A 25,414-nucleotide genomic window follows, 5' to 3' on the forward strand; every position below is an offset into this window, starting at 1 on the left:
GGTGATCCTGGCAATTACAGACCTGTAAATCTTGTGGCACCTTAGAGACTAACAAATTTATTTGAGCATAAGCTTTCATGAGCTACAGCTCACTTCATCGGATGCATACATAGTGGACATAGCGTACTTAGATTTCCAGAAAGCCTTTGACAAGATCTCTCACCAAAGACTCGTACGTAAATTAAGTTGTCATGGGATAAGAGGGAAGATCCTTTCATGGACTGAGAACTATTTAAAAGAAAGAGAACAAAGGATAGGAATAAAAGGTAAATTTTCAGAAAGAAGTGTGGTAACTTGTGGTGTTCCCCAAGGGTCAGTCCTAGGACCAATTCTATTCTCCTTATTCATAAATGATCTGGAGAAAGGAGTAAACAGTGAGGTGGCAAAATTTGCAGGTGATACTAAACTGCTCAAGATCGTTAAGACCAAAGCAGACTGTGAAGAACTTCAAAAAGATCTCACAAAACTAAGTGATTGGGTAATAAAATGGCAAATGAAGTTTAATGTGGATAAATGTAAAGTAATGCACATTGGAAAAAATAACCCCAACTATACATACAATATGATGAGGACTTTGGGGAAGGGTGGAATGGGGTGGGGTGAGGGTGGTGCAGGGATGGGGCCGGGGCAGGGGTAGGGTCAAGCTCCCACTGGGAACAGTGAAAGTTGGGGCTTATGGCAGTACACAAGTAAGGTTGGCATCAGGGCTGTCCTTAGGCATATGCAGCATACACAGCTGTGTAGGGCACCTGAAAATTTGGGGCATCCCTGGGTCTTAGTGTCCACCCACCCACCTCTTCCTATCCCTGTTCTGACCCTTCCTGCAGGCTCCCACCACAGCTGGCTGCTGCAGCCTAGTGAATCTTCCTCTGGAGGGGATCTAGTACTTAAAAGTGAAAAAGGCTTCCAGCCTGCCAGACCTATTAGCACAACTTTGAAACTGTTAAAGAGCCATTCAAGTGGTAATGAAACCATTTAACAGGCATTTGCCAACGCCCAGGTATATACTGTCAGTTTCTGAATTTACTAACAAAAGCAGTTGTGCATTACTGACAGGTTTCAGAGTAGCAGCCATGTTAGTCTGTATTCGCAAAAAAGAAAAGGAGTACTTGTGGCACCTTAGAGACTAACAAATGCATGATGCATCCGATGAAGTGAGCTGTAGCTCACGAAAGCTTATGCTCAAGTAAATTTGTTAGTCTCTAAGGTGCCACAAGAAGAAAAGGAGTACTTGTGGCACAAGTACTCCTTTTCTTTCTGTGCATTACTGTAATATTTACTCAGAACATGTTCGTCTACAAGACCGTAGTTTAAAATTTCCTTTAAAAATATTTCATTAGTGTGTTGCTGAAGATTATAAAATCACATCTCTAAAAAAATCTTTGCATAGATTTTTAGATGCACAATCTGATGAGTATTCATCTTTAGCCTTAAATGCTTGGATCTTCAGACATATAATTTTTTAAATAAATCCTTCAAAAGACCACCCTTATCTAAAATACACATGGAAACCTGGGCTGCCGTTAGGCATGGGGCAGCAGTTTAATAATACTGCATAGGGCCTCATAAATCCTAAGGACAGCCATGGGTGGCATGGTATGGTGTTGTCATCCTTACTTTTTCACTGCTGCTGTCTGCAGTGCTGCCTTCAGAGCTGGGCACCTGGCCAGCAGCTGCTGCTCTCCAGCCACCCAGTTCTGTATGGCTAGAGAAACCAAAGTTCAGTGTTTATTTTTTAATTGTGGAAAAATGTGGATTTTAATGTTTTTTATCGGAGAATTTTGGGGGTTTTATCATGGAAAACTAGGATCCCTGCTGATCATGCGCTGTTTATAGTAATGCATGGCTGCATATGCACATATGGTGATGTCATCAGCTATCTACCTACATGCAATAGCAGCATCAAGACTGATGTCCAAAAATAGATGGGGTAACTGCTCTCCTGAAGCAGGTCCCCTGAATCTAGCTGAGGGCAGTGATGCACAAGCACATGGTGTGCCAACCACAGAGACGATTAGAAGCTCTTTATTTGCTAACTGCTCAGGGTTCAGCTTGTTTTAAGAGAGATAAGCTCTAGGTTTGTCCTTGACCCTACCAGATGCCTATTCCCACCACTTATTCAGACCACAGATGTCACCTTCCAGACTGCTGAACCCTTCCCAGGTACACTAAGGGCACTTTCCAATAGAGACGACTCAAGTTGCAGAATTGGGATCTGAATTTCAGAGAAGGGAAAGAATTGGGAGTGTTTGGATTCAGGGTGTTAGTTCGGGTCTCTCTCTGCTTTGAAAGTGTGCTGGACTTTCCACTTCCAAAACGTCATCTGCCAGTACTTCCAGCCAGAGGCTTCTAAAGAGGGCATTGTGTTCAGGGAAAGTCAGGCCTGAACTCAGGATGGCTGAACCATATTGGATAAAATCAGGTTTTCAAAATGAGTCTTCCCTAAAATTCAAACTCACCAGAGCACCCCTCCCCCCACAATATTAATCAAACTGCCACTCCACCATCCAACCTCCATCCCAAATGCAACTGGATCAGAGCACCCAAGCCCTTTCAGAGGTTTAAAATGCTCTGTTTAAGTTTTATTTGCTATTCCCATTTTATTTTCAGGCATTTTATTTTCCCTGCCTCTAGCCAGGACATGGAAGCAGCAGACACTGAGCTGAAACTAGGAAACAGTGAGAGAAATCTAGTGAGAAAGCCTATTCTTGTACCATTTCTTAGCTAGCTACGAGGCCAAGGGACTAGATGGGTTTAGATGAGTATCCAAAATCCTGGCTCTAAGCTTTGGCTGATCACTATTTTGAATGTAGACAGTAATGACTGGAGGTGCTTGTGGACTGCTTGTTAGTCAGGAATTTGTGGCTCTCCAGGACTTTGGCATTGTACTGCGCTAATCCTCATGGGAACATGATGGGCTTTATATAGTGGCACTGGGCCTACTGCCTCTTCCAAACACTGGGGGGATGCAGCAGTTTGACCCTCTTTTAGAACTGGAGGGAAGGGGCTTCCAAAGAAAATTTCAAGTTCCTGGTGAAAAATAAAAATCTGAACTATTTTGGCCAAAAACTGAAATAATTTTATTCTAAAAGGCTGCCGTAGTACCTCATGGGTGTTGTAGTTTGTGTGTATCATATTCCCATTCTCCTCAGTTGTGCAGGCTCCCTGGTCAGACTACATCTCCCAGGATGCACTATGGTCCTCATTCTTGATTAAGGGAGGTGCATTGTGGAAGCTGCATGGCCAAGGTGCATCATGGGAAATAATGTCCTGCTAAGAGTCATAGCTTATACAGGAAAATAGGGCCATGAGGTACCTGAACTACAACTACCATGAGGCACTGCAGCAACATATCCAGACTGAAATATTGTTGGGTTTGGCTGAAAACCAAAACAATTTCAGTTTTCACTCATTTAATTTTTTGTTGAAAAACTGATGTTTTCCACAGGAATCAGATGTTTTTTCAAGAAAAATGAATTCAGTCAAAAACCCAAATTTCTGTCAATAACCAGTTTTGAGATAAAAAGAAATTTTGGACCAGCTTCACCCTTTCTCATTGTGTTGCCACCTGCTGCTCTGAGTGGTCGGGTACAACTATGCAGTCGTCCTGTAGCAGTCTACATCTGCTCCCTGCTTCAAAATGCACTCCTCAGAGACATGTACATTCAAATGTGACATTTCATAGGTCACCTAGAGAACAGCCAGCTGAGAAACAGCCTATGCTGTTTAGAAGATAGGCTGAGATAAGATGTGCAAGGGTCACATTCGGATGCACTTTGCCTGGTATGGGCATTCCAAGGAGAGGGGATTCCACAAGCAGATAAAATAGTGTACACAGATTCAGCACTTACTTGCACATCTTAGAGCCTCAGGCCACGTTGCCATAAGATCATTATTCCCTAGGGATTGAGAGGAAGGATATATGGCTGAGCTTGTACAAAGAGTTGCTGGCATGTTTTCCCTCTTTGACACAACTCGCACTTGAAACTAGCTCCGACCCTTTAACTAGGGGAATGGAACAGAGGGGATGGAATGCCTGATGGCAGAGTTGTACTCTAAGGCGGGTAGTTGTGGCATGATCCTCATCAGGAAAGGCTGGTATATGAATGAGTGAATCCCTGAGAGACACCCCAAAATTAGCAAACAGTTGGCTTGTAGATTCATGTACGCGCGCACGTGTGTGTGAGATATACAGGCATAATTACAAGACTCTTCCAACACGCTCTCCAGGTTCTCCCAACATACACAGCTGCACACACACCAAAGCTCACCCATGCTCTCTCTCTCTCTCTAGGCAAAATATTTTCAGCAAATGGTAAATTTGTCAGGGCATTTTTCAGGGCTCCTGTACTATTTGCACATTCAAGTTGAATTTGGTGAATAGTTTTGGACAGAAAAAAAAAATACTTTTTTTCCAAAATGTCAAAACAGTTCATTTTGACCATTTTAAAATTAAATGTTTCAACTTTCCATTTTGAAATATTTTGTTTCTAAATTTAGCTATATTTATTTTGAAAACACAAAAAAGGGGGGAAAACACCCCAAAATTAAACACACACACACACTACTCCCATCGTAAGAAAGGGTATACGATTGTAATCACACATCTTCTGGGTGTGGTGTTCTGTCCCATCTAGTGGCACCAAGACCACTTAGAAGATGAGTCTGCTCTACAGCCTTAGCTAATAGCCAGCTGGCTTTTAGCTCATACGGTAGAGGCTCATGCACTAAGCTCCAGAGGTCCCTGGTTCAATCCTGCCCGTTGACAACCAGTGTCTGTTGGTGTTACACAATACTCCTGCAATGATACATGCTGCTGTCATGACCAGTAATGCCCCCTCTTTCAGTAGTCATTTGCAAGTTTGCTGCAACTCCCAGACTTGTTCCTCTAGTAAGATACAAGTTACCATATGAGCAATGTTGCAAGGAGCTTCTGGCCCATGCTGATTTTTACCTGTTATGATCCTGTAACACACTAGAAGTTTAGTGATTTTTTTTTCTTTCTCTCTCAAGATTTGTTCCATTGTTTTTACTCAGGATAGGGATAGATCTTATGGGGTATCAGTTGGTAGGATCATGCTTCTTTCTGCTTTGGAAGATCAGTCCTGCATTTTCTTTTCTCCATTCTTCTGGTACCTTCCCAGCTTTCTGAGAGTTTTCCAAAATAATTGTCAGTGGTACAGTAAGTTTTTACCAATTCCTTTCATGCCCTATGATTCATAATGTCAGGACTGGCTGGCTTGTCCATGCAGGGACAATCAGCCACATTGTGAGAAACAAGCCCTCAGCAGACTTTACCATACAAGGTCTTTCCTTTTGTAAGCCAGAGATTCTCAAACTGTGGGTTAGGACCCCAAAGTGGGTCATGACTCCATTTTAATGGGATCACTAGGGCTGGCATTAGACTTGCTGGAGCTCAGGGCTGAAGAAAGGGGCACGGCTCGAATGGGCTCGGGCTTCAGTCCCCTCTCCTGAGATCATGTAGTAATTTTTGTTGTCAGAAGGGGGTCTCAATGAAGTTTGAGAACCCCTGATCTAAGAAAACATGGCTAAAGACACCTAACTTCTATGTTTGCTTGTGTAAGATGTGAAAGTGCAACAGGAGAGTAATTAGATTGCTGAACTGAAAAACTAATTACAAACAAAGGGCTTGGTGGTGCAGGGAACTATAGTCTGCCCCATCCACTCTGGAGACTTGAGAACATGAACCTGAATTAGGACACGGTGACACATGGTTTGAAATTGTGGTCCCTTGGAGGTGTTTATCTGCAGTACAACGCAAATTAATGCAGTTGGCAGAGGTGTGTGGGGAGCTCACAACTAAAACTCACGGAGTTGCAATAGCTTGGGAGCAAGGTCAATTGGAAGAGCTGACTGGGAGAAAAGCAGGAGAGGCTGCAGATCATGACCATGAACTGGCCTGGGTGGCTGGGCATGGGGAAGCCTGCCAGCTGTCAGCCTGATTTTAAGCAAGATTATTTCATTTCTGACTTTCATAAGCACAACCCCTGCAACCAGCCCATCCAGGGAAAAAGAGAGGTTGTGTTTTGAATCAGTCCATGCTACAGAATACAGTGGTGCCAACACACATAGTGTTACCAAGTGTCTGGTGATATTTGACGTTTTTCTTAAAGAACCAACTCTTGGAGTCATGTGATGAGGTGAAAATCTCAGATTTCATTTAAGCAAAACCTCAAGTTTCTAGCCCTTCTGGTTGCAGAGACAGGCTAGAAAACATGACCCAAGTGTACCCAAAATGCTTGAAGACCAGAAAGCATATAAAAAGCACCCCAGATTTTTTTTTAAATCTTCTGGTTTGTATGCCAATCTCATGATTTTATGGGGCCTGTCTCATGTGTTTTGAATGCTTGGGATTGGTAATACTGAAATATATAAACATGAAGCTGGGGCAGTGACTCATCAAGATGAGCTGCTATGAAAGCACAAAGGCCGCACTGGGAATTTGTGACAAGAGAGACAGTGGAGGGGAAAGAGGCATTTGCTTTTTTGTCTTTCCTCATGCTCCAGGCAATTAGTAGCTCCCAGGATAATGTGACCTGAACAGACAGTACTGACTGGCCAAAAGGAGGCCCATTCAGTCTCTAGTGTAGGGGCAGTAATCCCTGTATCCTGGACAAATTCTAGCTCAGGTAATTTCATGTTGTTGATTTGGATTCCTACTGCTGCTTCACCTGGCTACAATATTCTCATCTGTCCAAACTGTGGCATATTGTTGCCAATCACTGTTAAAAAAAACCGGGTGCCACCACAGAGGGGACTACAGCCCAGAGGTGAATGAACTGATTCCTTGTAATTATTAAATCAATTATAAAATTATTAAAATTATAAAATGATTAAATCTGTTCTTATCAGGCCAGATCTTGTAGGCGTCACTTGGCATTTAATCCTGTCCAGCTGGGCGAATACCACAACATAGTATTCCCCAAAATTAGTTTGATTGTTCAAACAAATTGGCTTCAGCTGTGTTTGTGACCATGTTGCATTTGCTTTCTACAGATAATCTTGCCAGTGAGTTTACCGGCAGGAACACAGGAAATCATGAGGGAATAGCTCAGCAGTTTTGAAAATCAGGCCCTCAGGGTGTCAAGTTGGGCACCCAAAACAGAGACACTTGGAATTACTGGCTGCTCTGCGGAAATGGGATTGTACTGACAGCCCCTGAACCTGGGAGGTGGTGTGGCTGGGAGGTGCAGGACGGGCAGGCTGTGTCACTGTCCCACCCGACCAGAAGACCTGTCAAGAGCAGGGTGATACCTGGAACCTCACATGTACTTTGCCTTATTTCTTTGTCCAGGGTGGCTAAGTGCAGCTATGGGAACTGGCTAAACACATGGGCATTCAGAGTAAGGAGGGAGGGAGGATGGGTCAGTCTGTGGTGACTGGTTGATCATTTCCAGGGATATCAAAGGGGATGTTTTTAAAGAGGTTCTTAGAGAAATCACCCTCTTGTCACTCCCATTAGCAACTTTGTGCAGAGGAGACCCTGGGCCCCTCCCACCTGTCCTCTACGGGGTGCCATATCCCCGCACACCCTCTTGGGGGGGGGACCATGTCCCCATGCCCTCTCGGCGGGGCAGTGTCCCTGCCTACCATCTCAGCAGAGTGGAGGGCATGTCCCTGCATAAGAGGATCGACATAAACCCAAACTAGCACTGACTGGAAAGTAAACGAGACCCACTTGGGCCCCCTGGTCCAAATTGTGTTTGTGACTAGGGCAGGAAATGCAGCTAGAGTGGGGTTTCTCATGGCCTGCCAGCATTTCTCCTCCCAGGCCTGGCAGGAACCCAGAGAGAAAAATGTAACAAAAGCGAACCTCGGTTCAGGGTAATTTCAGGCTCGGGATGATGATTGTGCATGGTTTTTCCATGGAGAAATTCTTCTCCTCTCCCCTTTCCCATAACTCCTAACCTTGCCCCTGTGCTCTGCCCCTGCCTCTTCTCCCATCATGCTCACCCTAACCGTTGTGCTCTACACTGGCCACAGTGTCCTTGCCGTATGCCATCATGCCCAATCTAACCCCATTCTCTTCCATTCTTGCTCCCTCTCATGCCTTGCCTGCTCTTCTCCCTATTCCCGATCGACTTCCCATGTAAGCCAAGTGACCTCCCTCCCTTCTTTTTAATCCCTTCTGTAATGATGCTGGTTCTGGCAGGACCCAACTGAGAGTCCCAATTCAGAACAAACTGCTTAAAACAGGGCAGTTACAGCCCAAGGCTGGGGTTTCTATGTACACCAAGGCAAACCAAACCAGCCAGACAAAGAGGACTTTGGTCTCACCCCACTGGCTAACCACAAGTCACACAAGCAATTCCCTTAGACACTTCAGTTTCCCAGTATCACCACCAGTGCCACTCGTTATGGGGACAGATGGTTATGAAAACCAATACCCCAATAAAATAAAAAAAGGTTCTTTCGATTCCAAAGGACCAAGCCCCAGACCCAGGTCAATATACATATCAGATCTTACCCACAAATGACGCTGTTGCCAATCCTTTAGAATCTAAAGGTTTATTCATAAAAGGAAAAATATATAGATGAGAGCTAGAATTGGTTAAATGGAATCGATTACATACAATAATGGCAAAGTTCTTGGTTCAGGCTTGCAGCAGTGATAGAATAACCTGCAGGTTCAAATCAAGTCTCTGGAGTACATCTACAGCTGGGATGGGTCATCAGTCCTTTGTTCAATGCTTCGGTGTAGCAAAGTTCCTCCAGAGGTATGAAGCGGGATTGAAGACAAGATGGAGGAGCTGCAGCAGCTTTTTATAGTCTCTTGCCATGTGGTCTGTCTTTCTTTGTCTCAAAGACAAGCTGTCTATCATATGGCATGGAAAAACCTCAGAGTTCTGTCCATAGGCATGTCCCTGCATGCCTTGCTGAGTGCCAAGGCGTGTCTGCCTTCTCTCAATGGGTCAGTTGTATAGCTGATGGTCCTTAATGGGCCATCAAGCAGGCTAGGCAGAGCTGACACCAACTTGTCTGGGGTGTCACCCAGAAGCATAGCACAAATTTGAACTACAGACAGTATAGAGCCAATACTTATAACTTTAAATACAAAAATGATACATGCATACAGATGGCATAATCATAACCAGCAAACCATAACCTTGTCTTAGACACCTCATTTGACCCCCTTTATATAAGATTTGGTGCCACTACAGGACCTTGGTAGCAACCATGATCTATATGGTCCCAGTTCATGTCAATAACGTCACACCTCCTTTGCCTTGCCCTTCGCTGCTGGCTCCTCCCCTCTGCCCACCCTCAGTGCCTGTTTCAACACACAGAACTTACAAGATGGCTCCCTCTGCAATGTGACCTGCCTGACCTTTCCTTGATTTCACTCCTGCCCCTTCTTTCCCAACCCATGTCTTTTGACTGTTCTCTTCTGATGGAGATAGTCAGCTCTTTGGGCCAGGACTGTGTCTCTTTCACTCTCCTGAAAGTGTCACACAGAGTTATGTGTGATGTAAATTCTAATGGATGATGACAACCACTGAGCGTTGCCTCTGCAGATCCTCACAAGCGCATGCCTTTTCATCACAAGCCCCGGACCATTATGGGGCCACATGCCCAACCTCTCAGAGATTTGCTTGTTCAATGCAAGGGTTGGTGACCCCAGCTGCCTTCAGTTCCATTCCTACTGCCATAGGCAGCATGTCTCAGAACCATCCTTCAGCTCACCTGTGCTGCAGGATTAAGTGTTCCATCTTTAGCTCAGGTTAGATAGCTAATTTATATGTTTTCTGGAGAAGTTTGAAGCTGTTTCCAGAAGCGTATCGGTTTCTTGGCCGTTAGATTCACGACAGTTCAGCTGGCTCCACTGCAGAGCCCCAGGTCAGTTGTCATCTGTGGCATTGCAGGGTTCTGATCCATCCTCATCCCCTTCATTGCCCTGCTGAGAACCTTGCATTTATCATCTGATAGCCAGATTTAAATGATGTGTGTCTTGTGACCAGATATCCATAACAGCCCTAGGCATGGGAGAAGGGCCGTCCCTGAAGCCATTGGGATTAGCTTTACCCCTCCAACCTGCCTTGAGCAGCAGGGGCAGCTTAAATGCCTATTGATGGAGAATTCCTTGAGAGGCCAGCCAGCCAGCACTGGACCCATCTCCTCTGTATCAAAGGTTTCAAAGTAACTGGCCTCATCGCATTCTGATTCCACCTCAGAACCAAAGGATCAAAAAAAAGTTCAATGAGGGAGGGACTGGTTGCAATGCTTCTTGAGATATAAGGGCTACAAAAAACCCAAAGGCCGTGACTCCTCATAGGAAGTCCTCACTCCTGTTCTCTTCTCTCTTAACCGAGAATAGGTGCAGACCCACACACTCTCCTCTGGCTCAGTGCAGGAACTGGTGGTTTGCAAGCATCATAAAGCCCTCAGATCCAAGCACCTGTTAGTGCTGTGGGCTCTTCAGATCCATAGAGGTTGGAGCTGGGGCTGCCTAAATTCAAATTTTGAGATCCAGTGACTGATGTTGTATCTCTCTCTGCCCCTGTTTTGTCTGGGAACTCAGGGAGGCAGTGATCCATGCTCTCATCCTTCTCAGGGTAATAGAAGATTTGCCACGGCATTTTCAGGTCCAAAAAACCAAGCTCTCCTTTGATTTTTTCTGCCTCAGTGCCCCAAATTCAGATCCAAGGACTTCCTGGACAGAGATAAGAATGGAGGGTTGTCCTGGTGGCTCTCTGATCCATATGTTTCCTTGCAAACCCAAATGTAAGATGAGAGAGAGGGACCATTCTTCCTCTCCTAGCCCCTTGGACACATGTTCCCAGTATTACATGGAGGTTATACTGAGACATGCTCTTTGGGCTTCTCCCTCACCATGAAGTTGTTCTAAGAGGTCACTTACGGCCATCAGACACCATGGCCAGTATGACACAAGTGGCATTGTCTGCCCATCCAGCCAAGAGACAATCCACTGAAAGGTCTCTTGCAAAGTTCATCTTCTCCAGATACCTGGAAGAAATACTCACCTCATCACCTAAGCCTGCCTTTCCCTCCACTGACAAATCTGGAGGATGATCCTTGGAGTGTGAAGAAGAGGCAGAGGAATTAGAGAACCCAGAAGATGCATGTAGTGCAACAAAGGCTGAAGCCATCCTCTCTTACCTCCCCAGAGGGAAGTGAGACTGTGCCCTCACCAGGAGAGGTGGAGACTGAACAGCTCCAGGAGTTGCAGAGACCCCTGACAGTCCAGGATGGGCAGCGAGAGGGAAGTCACACAAGCTCTTTGGGATCGGAGAGCATAGAAGACTATTCTTCCTGTACACAAATGGCTCTTAAAGCCAGGAAAAGGCCTCTGGCTCAGGCCGGCCTCACTTCCTGCTCTGGCAGAGAGACATGGCCACCTTTACTGAACAACACAGCAGAGATAGGGATTTCATCAGCTGGAGCTAGGCTATGTATGTTAGACAGTGAGAAGGCACTGTGTCATTACCTGGGGAGGACAAAACTTTTTTGCAACTCTTCAAAGTTATTTGTGGTATTTGGGAGACAAGTGTAAGGGAAAACCAGTTTCTGTTCAGAGAGTGTATAAACAGATTAGGCTCTGGAGTCAGCCCTGACCAAGCACGTGTCCCAGTGCCAGATGGCTTAGAGCCCTCAAAGCAGTTTGCACAGTGAGTTTGAGGGATGTCTTCATCTCTGAACTCTGGGAAGCCACTCTGTTGCGCTCCATTCATAACATCACACAACATGACTGTCTTGACTTAGGGGCCAAACATGGTGCTAATTTTAGGAGAACAGTCCTTTGACCTTTCTTTAACCAAGGACTTCTCAACCCTCCTCTAAGCGGTTGTTACTGCTAGTCAGTCTCCCAAGCATGGGGATATGCAGAGGCAATTCTGGGTGAGAAAGAAAATATACTTATCTGTAACTACAGTGTTGCCCCTGCAAATTCACACTGAACCAACCTCCTTCCCATACACAGCATTCTGAACTTGTGGGAAGAACTGAGGGTGGTCAGATGTGCAGTCCTTGCATTACTTCACACCGAGCCTTGAGCTCCACAGGTAGGTGTATGTGTGGGACCATCCATCTCTGCTTTCTAGGTGCTATCTGGGCTCATGGCCCTAAGGCATATGCACCCCCAAAGGTGTGGCTCTGCAGAGGCAATGCACACTCAGAACGCCACTCACAGGTGAGTAATCTTACTTTATTATATCTGACCTGGGTCATCCATCCCTTATGTGTTTCCATCCCATCGTTGTCACCCCTTCTAAGTCTAACAGCAGGGTAAAGCCTTCACCTGCTTTCACCCAAGCCCCTGAAAAGCTGGGCCTGAAACTTTGGCACATGTGCCTACTTGTTGCAGATCTGTAGGTTGCAAAGTCATGGCAAGACTTAGACAACTCAATCTCCTCACAGACTTTGTCCTAGTCGCCCAGCCAGAGATAACCCTTTTCTCTCTACAGCCCATATGCTTTGTGAAATGTCTTGCTCATATGCTGCATATGAAACAGGGGGGCCTGCCCTCTGGCTGAGAGACATAGCCAGAGCCTTAACTGGGGCCTAGTTAAACAGAACAGATTGCAACTATCCTGGGTGCAGGGGGACTGGAACAATTTGTATAGTGGGGGTGCTGAGAGCCATGGAACCAAACTGTAAACCCTGTATGTGATGGAAACCACTTCAAGCCAGGGGTTACAGCAGCACCCCCAGCACCCCTAGTTCCCACACCTGTGCCTGGGTGTATAAAGTAGGAAACTGTGGCCTGAAGAAATAGATCACAGCATTCGGTGTTCACCTTGCACCTGGCTGCTTGCATCTAGGAACTTGGCAAGCCAGGCCCTGAATACCATGGTCTTCACTTCTGGGTTAAGAGGAGAGCAGTGGTGAGTCTGCGTAGAACTGATTTTCCATAGGAGTGAGTGGACTGTTCAAAGACAGCCATTCCTGACGGTACTGTTCAGTCTAGCACAGCAGCGAGGAGGAAGTCTCTCTGAAGATGGAGCAGTTTCTCCATAAACACTTTGTCAAGTTTTAGCAAAGTTTCCTGGAAGAAAAGAGCCAGAAGGTACAATCTTGGTCTTCCTTCACCATACACTTAGTGTACATGACTCATATACCTAGTCTTCCTTTCATTCATAGAAATAGGTGAATAAGTTCCATTTTTCCTTTAACATACAGCTATTTAAGCTGAGAAGCAGTGTCTCTAATGGCTAGAGGGAATGGGTTTGGAGCTAGGATCCCCAGGTTCTAGTCCCAGCTTTGATTCACTGTGTGATCTTGGGCAATTCACTTGCCACCTTTATGCTTCAGTTTCCCCCTAAATGGGCAGAGTAAAGCAATTAATACAAAAAAAAAAAGGAAAGAATGAAAGAAGTTGTTCATCATGGTGAATTTCAAAGTCACATACATGAGTATTTGCAGCTGCCAAATTTGAAATTTGCACACCCAGATTTTCCAGTTGGATTTGTTTGCTGGCTCACATCCAGTCAGGGAAGAGAAATTATACAGGTAGCTTATGTGACCAATCACAAGTGAGCATCCGTTAGCTCTGAGAATGGGGACATTCATACTCACCTGACCCTGGGTCTCTTGCGAGTGATGTGACATTAATGTGTAAAGCATTGTGAGATTCACCAAGGCGAAGGTGCTAGAGGAGATCAAAGCATATTACACATGTCCTCAAAGGCTCACTTTCTGTTCTTGATCAACCAAAAATGAAAATGAAAAACTCCATCAAACCAATTCATCTTTTCTTTTATGTTTTGTTTCCTCCAACCCAACCACTACTGTACCTAACCAGACCAGGCCAATCATTGCTCCAAGATGGCCCCCCAGTTGCCTAGCAATCCTCTAGCTGTTGTGGGAGACCCAAACCAAAACTATCTCTCCCAAATAAACCGAAACTGTAAGTGACTAACTCATGTTGTCATCGTCCTCTGCGATGACGCCATGTGGCCGGTTGTAATCTCGTTGCATGATTTGACGTTGAGTTTTCTATATCTCTATTTCTATATCTTTATTTTTTCTGTATTGGTGCTTTTCTTTTGGCGATTGTGAAGTGCCGTAGTGAAGCCCCTGGTGGATAGTTTTTGGAGTGCTGATTGGTCAGTCTTGATTAGTTGTGAACTTTGACCCCCCACCCCCCAAACTCCACCTTCTCCTCTGCCCTCTCTTCTTTTCTCTTTGTTGTAACGTAACAATCTGTGTTTGTGTTTCACCTGCATTCACTATATGACCATAATGCCGGGGAAATTTAATTGTTAAGGAATCACTCTTGGTTCCAATATTATTTCTGAAAAAAAGGGGGTTTCATTTAATTTCAGTTGAAACAAGAAATGAAGGGTTTTATTTCATATTCTTTTCCCTTTTGTTATTGGCAAAATATAGTCTCAAAAACATTGTAGTGCATGCAAAAAAGCACTTGGGAATACCCCGAACGTTGATCCTCCAGCAGTATGGTTTGCAGATTCTGGGTTGGAACTGAAGTCTTGTATTTCTTTGCTGAATATTCCTTCTCATCCCATCCAAGAGGGAATTCAGAGTAGAACGGCAGAAAGTGAGGCTGGAGCAGGAGAGAGTGAGTTATGAGGAAAGACTGAGGTGGGATTTACAAAAGAATATATGGTAGTTAGGTGCTCAGGTCCCATTCCCTAACACAGGAGGACTAATAACTCACCTCTGGTTCAGCCAGTGCAGTTCTGTCCCGTTAGGACATCAGATCTCCATGCAGACCCTTTCACTTTCATAAGAGGAGACAGAGTGGGCAGTTTTAGTGATTCCTCAGAGCTAGGAAGCCCGTATTCACAGTGACAAAATGAGCCAAATGAGATTTCAAAGGAATCTAGGGCAAAATTATCAGCTGATGTAATTGCTTTGACCTCAGAGGAGTTATACCACCAGAGAGTTTGGCCTCTAACATTCTCACTGTTGAACATTTTGCAAAGACTTTAAATAATAAGTGCCATCTCTTTAAACAATGGACTGATTATTTTTTGGGGGGTGATGACCCATCTGAAGGGCACATGTACCTCACTAGTGCTCCTCCATACCACTTAACCAGCTAGTGGAACCCTGTGAAATTTAGAAGTGCCCTTGCCTTTTTACATTTGAGGACTTAGCCTCAAGTCTAGCTTCAGTTCCAAGTGAAAATGTGTTTAGTGGATCTAAATGTAGTTCCTAATGGACATTTCTCCAAATTGCAAAACCGCTGTACTATTTAACATAAATGTAGTCTGGGCTGAAAAACACCCAGTACTGGAATAGCAGGGTCAGCTACAGGTCAGGATTGAGGTGCACTGGCAAAGTTGTGGCGGGGCCCAGGACTGAAGTAGGTCAGGACTGAGATGCATTCATTGGCAGATCTGTGTGGATAGTCCAGGACTGAAACAGCAGGGGTGCTAAGGTCAGGTTTGAGGGTCATTGGTAGAGCTGTGTGAGGGGAACCCAAGACTGGAATAAGAGCGTGTGCTTCAGTTGAGGATGGAGGCACGTTGGCAGAGCTGGGATGGTGATGGAGCTGCAGGACAGAGTTGAGGTGCCTTGGCAGAGGTGGGTAAAAAAAAGGAACTTGCATAGGCCCTCCCCTCTATGACACGTGACTATGTCCCTTCCTCTGTTTCCCAAGCACTAAAACTCACCCAACATTAAAGCCGTTCTCAGGGGGCTCTCATGCATTGTAGGTTCCAATGGGCCTTGCAAATCCTGGAGTCTTGTAATGTGCCCTTTGTTGTCTTGCAGGTTGGATGCCCTGCAGCGTATGAAGAGTATTAACCCTTTTCCCAAGTGCAGTATCCAAACTTGTAACTCTCTTTCTTTGCAACATATCATGGAGGAGGCGGAAGCGAAGGAGGAGAAGAAATGCTGGCAACAAAGAGAGCCATCATGGTTATATCTTCTTTTTCTTTTTTAATTTTTGAATCAGTTTTGTTTGTTTCTTAACAAGAAAGAAAAAGACACAGTGATGTTGGAGAAAAGACAAACAGGCGCAGATATTTGCTGAGTCAGACTATGAAATGGTAGCTGCTGGAGAAGACTTTGAATTCCTCGCAAGGAGAGAGGTGGGATTCTTGGAAGGAAAAACAAACCAACCTAGGATTGAGAGCTAGGACAGGTCATTCATGAGGATGAACCCTACCTTTTTAAAGCACTCATTTGCTGCTACAAGTTTCAAAGGAGGAACTAGGAAAGAGGATCCAAATGGATATAAACCAAAGCCAGTGGGATTGGACCAGGCGTGTATGTTTCACCTGGATAACGTTTTGTTTTAAAAGGGAAAGAGAATTTGATTTTTTTTCCATATCTGTCTGGAAAAAAAAAATCAAAGGCTAAGCGCATGTTGGACTTATAGAAGAGATATATAAATATGTTTATATATATATATACATATATATATACATATATATATATACACACACACACACACCATGGAGCAGGGTGGGGGATGTGCCCCCTCCTTGCTTGTCACTGGCACAGGGACATAGGATTTACTTCTTTCAAAATCATATCATTCCTTAGAGTTTAGGGACCAAAGGACTACTGCTTTTTTAAAATATATATATAAATAAATTAATTTAACAAAAAAACAAGGAAAAAAGGTAGACGTATCACGTAACAGCTGCAAGCGTTTCAAAAAGAAACACAAATAGCGGGAAACTAGAAAGAGCTTTGTTTACCGTGTCGTGTGTTCCAGTGGCCCAACGACTGCATAGGTTGTAGGAGCCCAAGGGACCGGATAGCTCAGAAGTTTTTCCAAGGCTATGGAAAGTGAAATAGTGGCATTTCTGTCATGGCAACTTCTTCTGGCACCCCTGTCCCATCCTCAGACAAAAACATAGAAATGAAGATTTTGGCTGGTAAGTAGAGCTGGTTGAAAGATCCAATTTTGCCTCCACCGAGAACATGGAAGAAATCATTCCATTTGAAATTGTTAATGGAAGATTTGGGTTTTGTCAAAGGAAAATTTTTAAAGAAAGTGAAGATGTTTGTTTCAAAGGGAAATTTTCATTTTGTTTTGAGTTCTTGAGAAATTGAAAATTCCATCCAAATTGGCCTGTTTTCACTACACATTTCAATTTTGATTAAACTCCCTTTCTGACCAAAAACGATTTTGGATGAGAAATGTCAACCAGCTCTACTGCTGAGACAATTATGAGAAACATGTTGCAACCTTCACTAGCTCCTGAGATATATCTGATTTCCTCGGCCTCTCCTTTACACTGTGTGCGAGAGGTGAATTGGGGCCATAACGTTGTACATCCAAATCCAACTCTGTTACACCAGTGCATCCCTTGTTGAGGTCGCTGCATTACTTGGGCATAGCCGATCAGAATTTGGATTGTGGGTTGCAGATATATTAACATATGATACCTGATGCTTCAGCATAAGACTATATCAGACTGTGCCAAATATGTATGTGGAGCACACGTCCCCTCCAGGTGCTTACATGTTTCATTGTGAAAACAAAAGATTTTCTTTCCCACACACCCTTCACCACCTCTCAGATTTCCTATCAGCAGGGCAGATTTGCTCAAGGTCAGATATTTACATCATGGTATTAATCTTCCCTGCCAGCTGATCTCACTGATCGCTGCATGCTTCCAAAGGTAAAATTCAAGCCAGGAGAGGCAGTGCGGGAGGCTGTTATTAACTATAGTGGACCAGACTCTGCACTGATTTATATTCCCTGCAATCCCAGTGGAGTCAATTTGATTGTATGGGGCATCCATCAGTGCAAAGTTTGGCCCATTGAGTTTAAACAAGGGCTGAATTCATCCCTGAGGTATCATATAATCATAGAAACGTAGGGCTGGAAGGGACCTCAAGACATTATCAAGTCCAGCTCTCCCTCATGAAAGCAAACCTTCATCTTTCCCCACCTCCAGGCCCAGAACAAAAAAAACAGCAACTTGGTCATATATAAAAAATAAAACAAAAGAGAGGGCAAATGTCTGGGAGACCAGCAGCCTCTGGGAGAGGTCAGATTTTACGTGTCATGGAGATTTATAGTCATAGCATGAAAACTTGACTGCACTGGAATCAGGTGTTTAGCCATTGACTTCAATGGGCTCAGGATTTCACCTGTGGATTGGAAGGCCAGAAGGGACTGCGTAACTCAGTGATTCCTGCATCAAACACAATAATTTTTCAGAATGGTAGAAGCAGATATCCCCTGCCATCCATAAATATGTATATACCAGTGGGCTCACAATCACTCTTGTCTCACCCGTCCCTTTACTTCTTGTCTTTGATGTTCCCCAGAGTGGCTGAAGCTTTGCTCTCCTCCTCGCAACTATTGGAAAGGCCTTGCTTTCAAGTCTGAGAGGATGTGTAGTCATGGCCCTTTAAAACTCCCCCGGTCCTGCAGGGAGGGAGTGTCCTTTTCAACAGGAACTCATTGTTATTCAATGGAATTCACCCTGCAGAGCAGAAACCCCCAGATAGGACAGATGGGACCTTAAACGGGCCGGACTATATCTCCTGTGGGATCTTAAAGGAGCAGGCTTGTAGCACTTTGTTTTAAATTTCTTCACACATCTGCCACTTCTCTTTTCTTAGTTTCTGTCACAACTCGTGTTTCCCATGGGCAGCAGGCTGTGCTTTCCACAGTGTCTGAACCTGCCACCTTGCAAGCAGTTGGAAGGAATCATCATAAGGCTTATAAAAATAGAAGGGAGTGATTCAGGATCTAAAACCATGCCCCTGAATTGTGCTCCAGAGTCAACTCATGGGAGAGGAGGGCATTTCTGAAGCCTCAAAATGAGCACCTTCCTCAGATGTCTCCATCCCTGACTCCACGATGCTTCCACACTCATAGTAGCTATAAGCGTGCCAATGCATGGACTATCTTCTGTTCCCTGCAAGCATTACCCAGGAGCGTTACCTAGAAGAGTATTCCTTGACATGCAATATTCCATCCATTGTCATTACCTATAGGGCTTGGGTTTATAAGGAACTCTTTGATCCAGATCCATGTAACCAACTAAAATGCCACAGGATCCATTATGCACCAGCCAAATGCTGGGTGTTGAAATGGTCACAGACCTGCTCACTTTATACTACCAGTGCATTTACTTGGATTCACTGCTGCTCTGCTGGGCTAGATTTATGGTTTAAGTAGGTGTTAATTATCATGCTGTGTATGGGAGATCCTGCTGCCTTTGACCTGTTCAGAACTAAATTAGACTCTATTTCAAACTAAAATTGTTCGCAGCTCAAGGCAGGAAGGAAGAGGGGTGTAAGGAATGGTGCTGTACATGCACTGCATGGTTAGAGCAGAGGACTGGGAGTTGGGACTCATGGCCTTTATTCCTGACTTTGCTGCAGATTCATTGGATGGGATAAAAGCTTTGTTTAAAGTCTCTGTCCTCGTTCTGCCTCAGTTTTAAAACGGGAATAATAATAGTTCTCTAACTCACAAGACACATTGTGAGGCACATTTAATTGATGTTTGCAAAGTGCTTTGAGATCTTTGCATGCAACGCACCGTAGAAGTGAAAAATATTATGTCTATATAGATACTGAATTCAGATACTGAATTGCCAGCCCTAGAGTACATCACTCAGAGCCTTTCAAGAAAACTCTTCTACTCCAACAGTACTAACTAAACCAGGGCCTGATCCTACGCTATTGGAGCAGGATCCATCCATCCCATTGCAGCTTTGCCACTGACTTCAACATTTACTGAATCAGGCTCCTACCGCAGGCTGCCCCCTAGCCTCAGCCCACTGTGCCCCGCTGAATGTACAAAGAAAAGAAGTAGCTGCCATCTGGCACCAGGTACAGCTCTCACAATGCTAATGGGGGTAGAAAGAAGCCCATACTGTTGAGCATTCAGGGGACAAGGGAGCAAGTTGAATAAATGTTTGTGGAAGCAATCTAACCAAAGAGCTTCTAAAGCAAGTATCAGAGTAGCAGCTGTGTTAGTCTGTATTCGCAAAAAGAAAAGGAGTACTTGTGGCACCTTAGAGACTAACAAATTTATTTGAGCATAAGCTTTTGTGAGCTACAGCTCACTCCATCGGATGCATTCAGTAGAAAATATACTCACTGTATGCACTGAATGCATCCGATGAAGTGAGCTGAGCTCACGAAAGCTTATGCTCAAATAAATTTGTTAGTCTCTAAGGTGCCACAAGTACTCCTTTTCTTAAAGCAAGTATGTAGAGCCAGGCTACTCATACAGCCTAGCTGTGTTTAGTGCCAAATGCCATACTACTGAGGGTAAATGTGGTCAGAAATTCTGTATTTCTAAGACTAGGGGTTGTCTCCAAACCCTCCTTTGTTTTTTGCATCTCTCGAGCCATCTCCTGCCTTACAGTCCCAGGCTCTGGGAGTCATATTTGAGTCACAGCATTGATGAACATACACCAACATACTCCACAGCACTCGCACCTTCTTTAGCCTCTCTGATGCCTGCAGATACCCCACAAGGGAGATGGGCTCTGCGTCTCTTGAGCAATATTAACCAAGGGCCAGATCCTGCTCTCAGCTGCACTGGTGTAACTTCACCCACATTTGTTCTTCGGTACTTAGTGACCAGTCACTTTACTACATGACTTTTGTGGGTACTGGTTGGCCATGAATGGGTTGCCCAAAGCCACAAGGGGAGGAAAGGAGGTCCAAGATGGAATTTAGGAAATGTCCAGCCAAACAGAATGCAGGATGGACAAGGCATGTGAAGAGACTAGATGTGTCTAGTTGCCCTTCACAGCTCACATGCCCTGGTTTGGTCGCTTGGCCACTGGACTCCTTTTTCTGTGATTCATTGTTACATTTCCTAGTGGTTTAGAACAGAATGCTTTTGTAGAACGTTAGCATTTAACGTAGGATAACTCTCCATTTGAAAACAAAAAAAAAAGACAATCGACTTTAGTGATCATGTGAAAGTGACTTTTTTTTTTAAAAAAAATGAAAAAAAGCAACAAAAAAAATACAACAGAGGGGCTCCAATCAGCAAGTGATACTCATAGTACAACTGAACAATATGTTCCAGGCTCTACTTCAAACAGCAGACCACTGTAGTGAATATGGGGCCTGTTAGGTGTGATAGCCCTGTTCCAACTGCCTCCAGGAAAGTTAATGAGTGGCTCAGTCCTTGTTTCCATATAAGTGACTTGAGAAATTCAATGACCTGCTCCCAGCTGCCTAGTATCAAAGGGTGATATGTTGAGTGCCCCGTCACTCTTTAGCTCATCCATACCTCTTTCTGAAAGATTGAGATTTTGATGGCTTAGCTCCAAGTACAACCTACATAAAGAAACTGCATTGCCCAGGGAAGCTACAGGCCTAAGTTTTAGAAGGCAATTTATGATCTATAATCACCTACTTAAAAAAAAAGAACGTCTTACACCAAGAACCAAGGTACAGTTGGCAGGAGATCTTGTTTATTCTTAATTTATGGTGTTATCATACAGAAATATGTGTTTCCTCTTAATGGTGAAGGGCAGTTGAAAACCTTGACTCATGCAAGAAGTGCACTCAATAGAAAGAGGCCCTGATTATCCTTCACTTTGCAACTTGTGTTGTCATTACACCTGTTCAAAGTGAGTGTAGGACACTACCAGATCAGAATTGGTGCATCTCATATCCACTTGGTAGCAGTGAAAATGGCAACAAACGATGCAGGACAACAGAGAATTAGGTTCTGACACAACCATTAACTTAAACCGCCAAATTGTTGTGCCATGAATAAGGCAAAGAGCTTCCTTTTTCAAATGATCCACTCCATTCCAACCGTTGGAAAAGTTTGTAAGTATTTCAAGACAGCATCCTCTTCCAGTTCCCATTTACTGCCATTTTGGTTTGGATTCGCTGCCCCAAAACGTTGGGGCCAAAAACCAATCTGCAGGTAACTGAAGAAGTGATGGTGAAAGGAAGTAAAGGGAAGCTTTGCTGACATGTCCCACTGTTGGGATCAAACTACAGTGTAAAGCAAAGGGGTGGATGTTCTATAGATCTTGTTAAACCATACCTAGTATTACGGCTAACAGAAGTAAAGCTAGTCTGCTACTCCCTGCCTTAAAAACTGGACCCTCAGTCTAGAGCAAGCAAAAACAAGACTTTCATAAGACTTTCCTGGTTATCTTACTGGCTTGGACAACACCAAATAGGCATTAAGATACCATAACGATTGGCACAGCATAAGAACCTGAATAGAATAGAATAGAAATATGAAGGGGTAAGTGGCAAGCAATAAACAGGGAACCAATAGAACAGGGAAATTTGGACAGTGGAAATGTAGGTCACTGAAATTGTACTGTACATCCCTGCCTCAATGAGGGCTTGGGAGAAGCCATGGGTTCATGTTGTTAGTATGCTTTGAGAGCAGGGAATGAAGGATGCGTTATACAAGGAAGAGATTAGTAGTATTCAAGGTTATTTTAGTATTTGATTCTGATTCTCACAAATTCAACGGTCAATGGTTGGTCCCAAGACTCTTCTCTGTATCACAAAGTCCACACACTTTTGTAGACCTGGATGCTCTGACATGGTGGACAGTCCTGGCTTGAGATGCCAATTCACCCTTTCTTGTTCATAATTTCACCAGTGGAGGAATGAAGGCTGGGATTTCCAAAGAAGCCTAAAAGAGGTAGGTGCCTAATTACCATTGACTTTTAATGGAAGTTGGGTACATAACCCCCTTTGGCTCCAGACTAAAAGAGCATTCTTAAAAGGCTTAGACAGAACAGGCAAGAGCCTGTGATTTGCCTCTTGTTCCATTTCCCATAGTTGCATAAAAGAGAAAAGGAAACAACTGAGGCCGGTAACATCAGTGGGGGATAGTGGGCTCAAAGAATAGAGAATCTGGCAATGATCTAACCTCAGCCTTGAGCTGCCTTGGCACAGTATTCACTCTCCCACCACCTCTGAGTTTCAAAGGTCTAGTAGATTCACTAGCAGAAGAAGAAGCTAGACAAGACTATGACTTGGCCAAGCTCCATAGTACAAAGTATCCATGGAACATATTTGTCCCAGTTATTTGGATGAGATTTCCTTTTTCAACAAACAGATTTTGCTTACCAGCCCCTGCCCACAAACCCTGTTGGGTGATAGCTGTTGCCAGATACAAGGGATGATATTCTCCACCTCCTGTCTTAATACATCTGCCAGGTCCCAGATCATGTTGTGTTGTAACTGAAAAAACAATTGCTTCTTATTTCTTAAAGAGTTGACCACCTTCTTGCCCAGCATAAAATATTCACTAGAGTGTGTTAATTCATAAAAGGTTGAGTGATTGGTCCATTGCCTTATGCCTGTGGGCGGCCTTGGGCCAGATCCTCAGCTGGTTTCAATATGTGTAGCTTCACTGAATTGAATTGAATTTGTTGGCTCCAACAGAGCAACATTGATTTACACTAGATGAGGATATGGCCTTGTGCATCTCTCTGTTTCAAGCCTATTATGATAATGACCTGAGCTGGCAAATTAACTGGCCAAAAATGCAGAAATACCAACCGTTGCTTTCTTCTCGACAACACATGCAGTGACCAAGTGGACATGTACCATCCCACCCACACGGAAATTCCAGGTGCAGAATTTCATCTAGTTCCTACTGGTCCAATTGGACAATGACCAGCAGGGTTTGGAGCAGAACAAGGGACCTATTCATCTGCTTGTTCCTAGGGCTACTAGTTCATGGGGCTCCTGGCACTTCAGTTGAAGGGTTCGGATTGCACTTACTGGAACTGTTACCAGGGCAAAGATGACCACATTTCAATGTGGTCTGAAGTGATCTCTGACTAGATAGGGCTGGTTCTGGAGTTCCCACTGGTGTACTGCCAGTGACTTCCCTTACTGTTACTGTCTCATTGTGATTTATCCAGGAGTGTGATCAGAATCAGGCACTATACATTTGTAAAGCACTTTGGAGTCCTTCACCGTGAAAGGCACTAGTTCCAGGTACAAGGCTGACATTAACGATGGAAAGGAAGAGAGACAGTGATTGAACCATCCCATTTCAATTAGCTCATGGACCTGGTTCCTCCAGTCTCATTGCTGTACCACACATTGAACAGGGAGGGAGCATTGCTGATCTATGCCTGCACCAGTGTAGCACCATTATGGCGCCTACTCCTCCACCCCATTGGCATAAACCAAAAGTAACTACACTGAAGTCAATGGAATAACACTGATGTTCAACCAGTGTAAATGTAGGGAGAATCAGGCTCATAAAGGGTTAAACATGATATATATTATTAGTTGCGATTATCAATACATTTTAAGAGGCCCAATAAAGATGCCTATAGCTGTGCATTCCTCTAACTTTGTGGAATCATAGAATCATAGAAGATTAGGGTTGGAAGAGACCTCAGGAGGTCATCTAGTCCAAGCCCCTGCTCAAAGCAGGATCAACCCCAACTAAATCATCCCTCCCAGCAGGGCTTTGTCAAGCTGGGCCTTAAAAACCTCTAAGGATGGAGATTCCACCACCTCCCTAGGGAACCCATTCTAGTGCTTCACCACTCTCCTAGTGAAATAGTATTTCCCAATATCCAACCTACACCTCTCCCACTGCAACTTGAGACCATTGCTCCTTGTTGTTTCATCTGCCACCACTGAGACCAGCCTAGCTCCATCCTCTTTGGAATCCCCCTTCATGTAATTGAAGGCTGCTATCAAATCCCCCCTTACTCTTCTCTTCTGCAGACTAAACAAACCCAGTTCCATCAGCCTCCCCTCGTAAGCCATGTGCCCCAGCCCCCTGATCATTTTTGTTACCCTCCGCTGGACTCTCTCCAATTTGTCCACATCCCTTGTGTAGTGGGGGGACCAAAACTGGATGCAATACTTCAGGTGTGGCCTCACCAGTGCCGAGTAGAGGGAATAATCACTTCCCTCAATCTGCTGGCAATGCTCCTACTAATGCAGCCCAATATGCCATTAGTCTTCTTGGCAACAAGGGCACACTGCTGACTCATATCCAGCTTCTTGTCCACTGTAATCCCCAGGTCCTTTTTTGCAGAACTGCTGCTTAGCCAGTTGGTCCCCAGCCTGTAGCGGTGGAGCTCAGAGGCATCAATGGAACTAGCACCTAAAGCACTGAGGCAGGGATGGGTAGGCTACAGATGGAGATGGACTGGGAGGGATACCAAAGGGGCAGATTTGCTTTTCTCTCTTCCCAGCAGCAGCGAGTGGTTGGCACCTTTTCCCCTCTTGCTGCCTGACAGCAAATAACCAGGGATGGGCCCAAGCAATCGGATCCATGTGGGCTCTTTGCCAAAGATTGGCAGTCCTAGGCCCAGCCCATCTCTATAAAATGTGAGTCTAAGTTACAAATGATGGAGCCAGCCCCTGTTTGTGCAGCAATAGCCAGGCTAAGAGCCTACACCCAGGGTAAGATCACAGGCCCCCAAACAGCTTGTGACACAACTAGACTGCAATTAACAAAACGGCAGCATTTCAACACAGGACTGGGGCCAGGTTATTTTTCCGAGTG

General features: G+C 44.5%; 1 protein-coding gene across 10 annotated transcripts in view; it reads left to right on the forward strand.

The window, feature by feature from the left end:
• The window catches only part of CELF6 (CUGBP Elav-like family member 6), a 217,905-nt gene extending 197,028 nt beyond the window's left edge, over nucleotides 1-20,877 (forward strand). For 7 of the 10 annotated variants that reach the window (XM_038419616.2, XM_038419621.2, XM_038419619.2 and 4 more), the window contains 2 exons: nucleotides 15,718-19,878; nucleotides 20,136-20,877. Coding sequence is in view for 1 of the 10 variants with exons in the window: in XM_038419621.2 (XP_038275549.1) it covers nucleotides 15,718-15,740 (23 nt within the window). In the remaining 9 variants the exon portion in view is untranslated. Of the gene's footprint in view, nucleotides 1-12,080; nucleotides 12,170-13,780; nucleotides 13,886-15,717; nucleotides 19,879-20,135 lie in introns of all 10 variants that reach the window. The other 3 variants (XM_043493751.1, XM_043493753.1, XM_043493752.1) reach the window with 3 other exon arrangements.
• Nucleotides 20,878-25,414: the final 4,537 nt, after the last annotated feature.

The sequence above is a fragment of the Dermochelys coriacea genome, chromosome 10 (assembly GCF_009764565.3).
Source record: "Dermochelys coriacea isolate rDerCor1 chromosome 10, rDerCor1.pri.v4, whole genome shotgun sequence".
NCBI classification, from domain to species: domain Eukaryota; kingdom Metazoa; phylum Chordata; order Testudines; family Dermochelyidae; genus Dermochelys; species Dermochelys coriacea.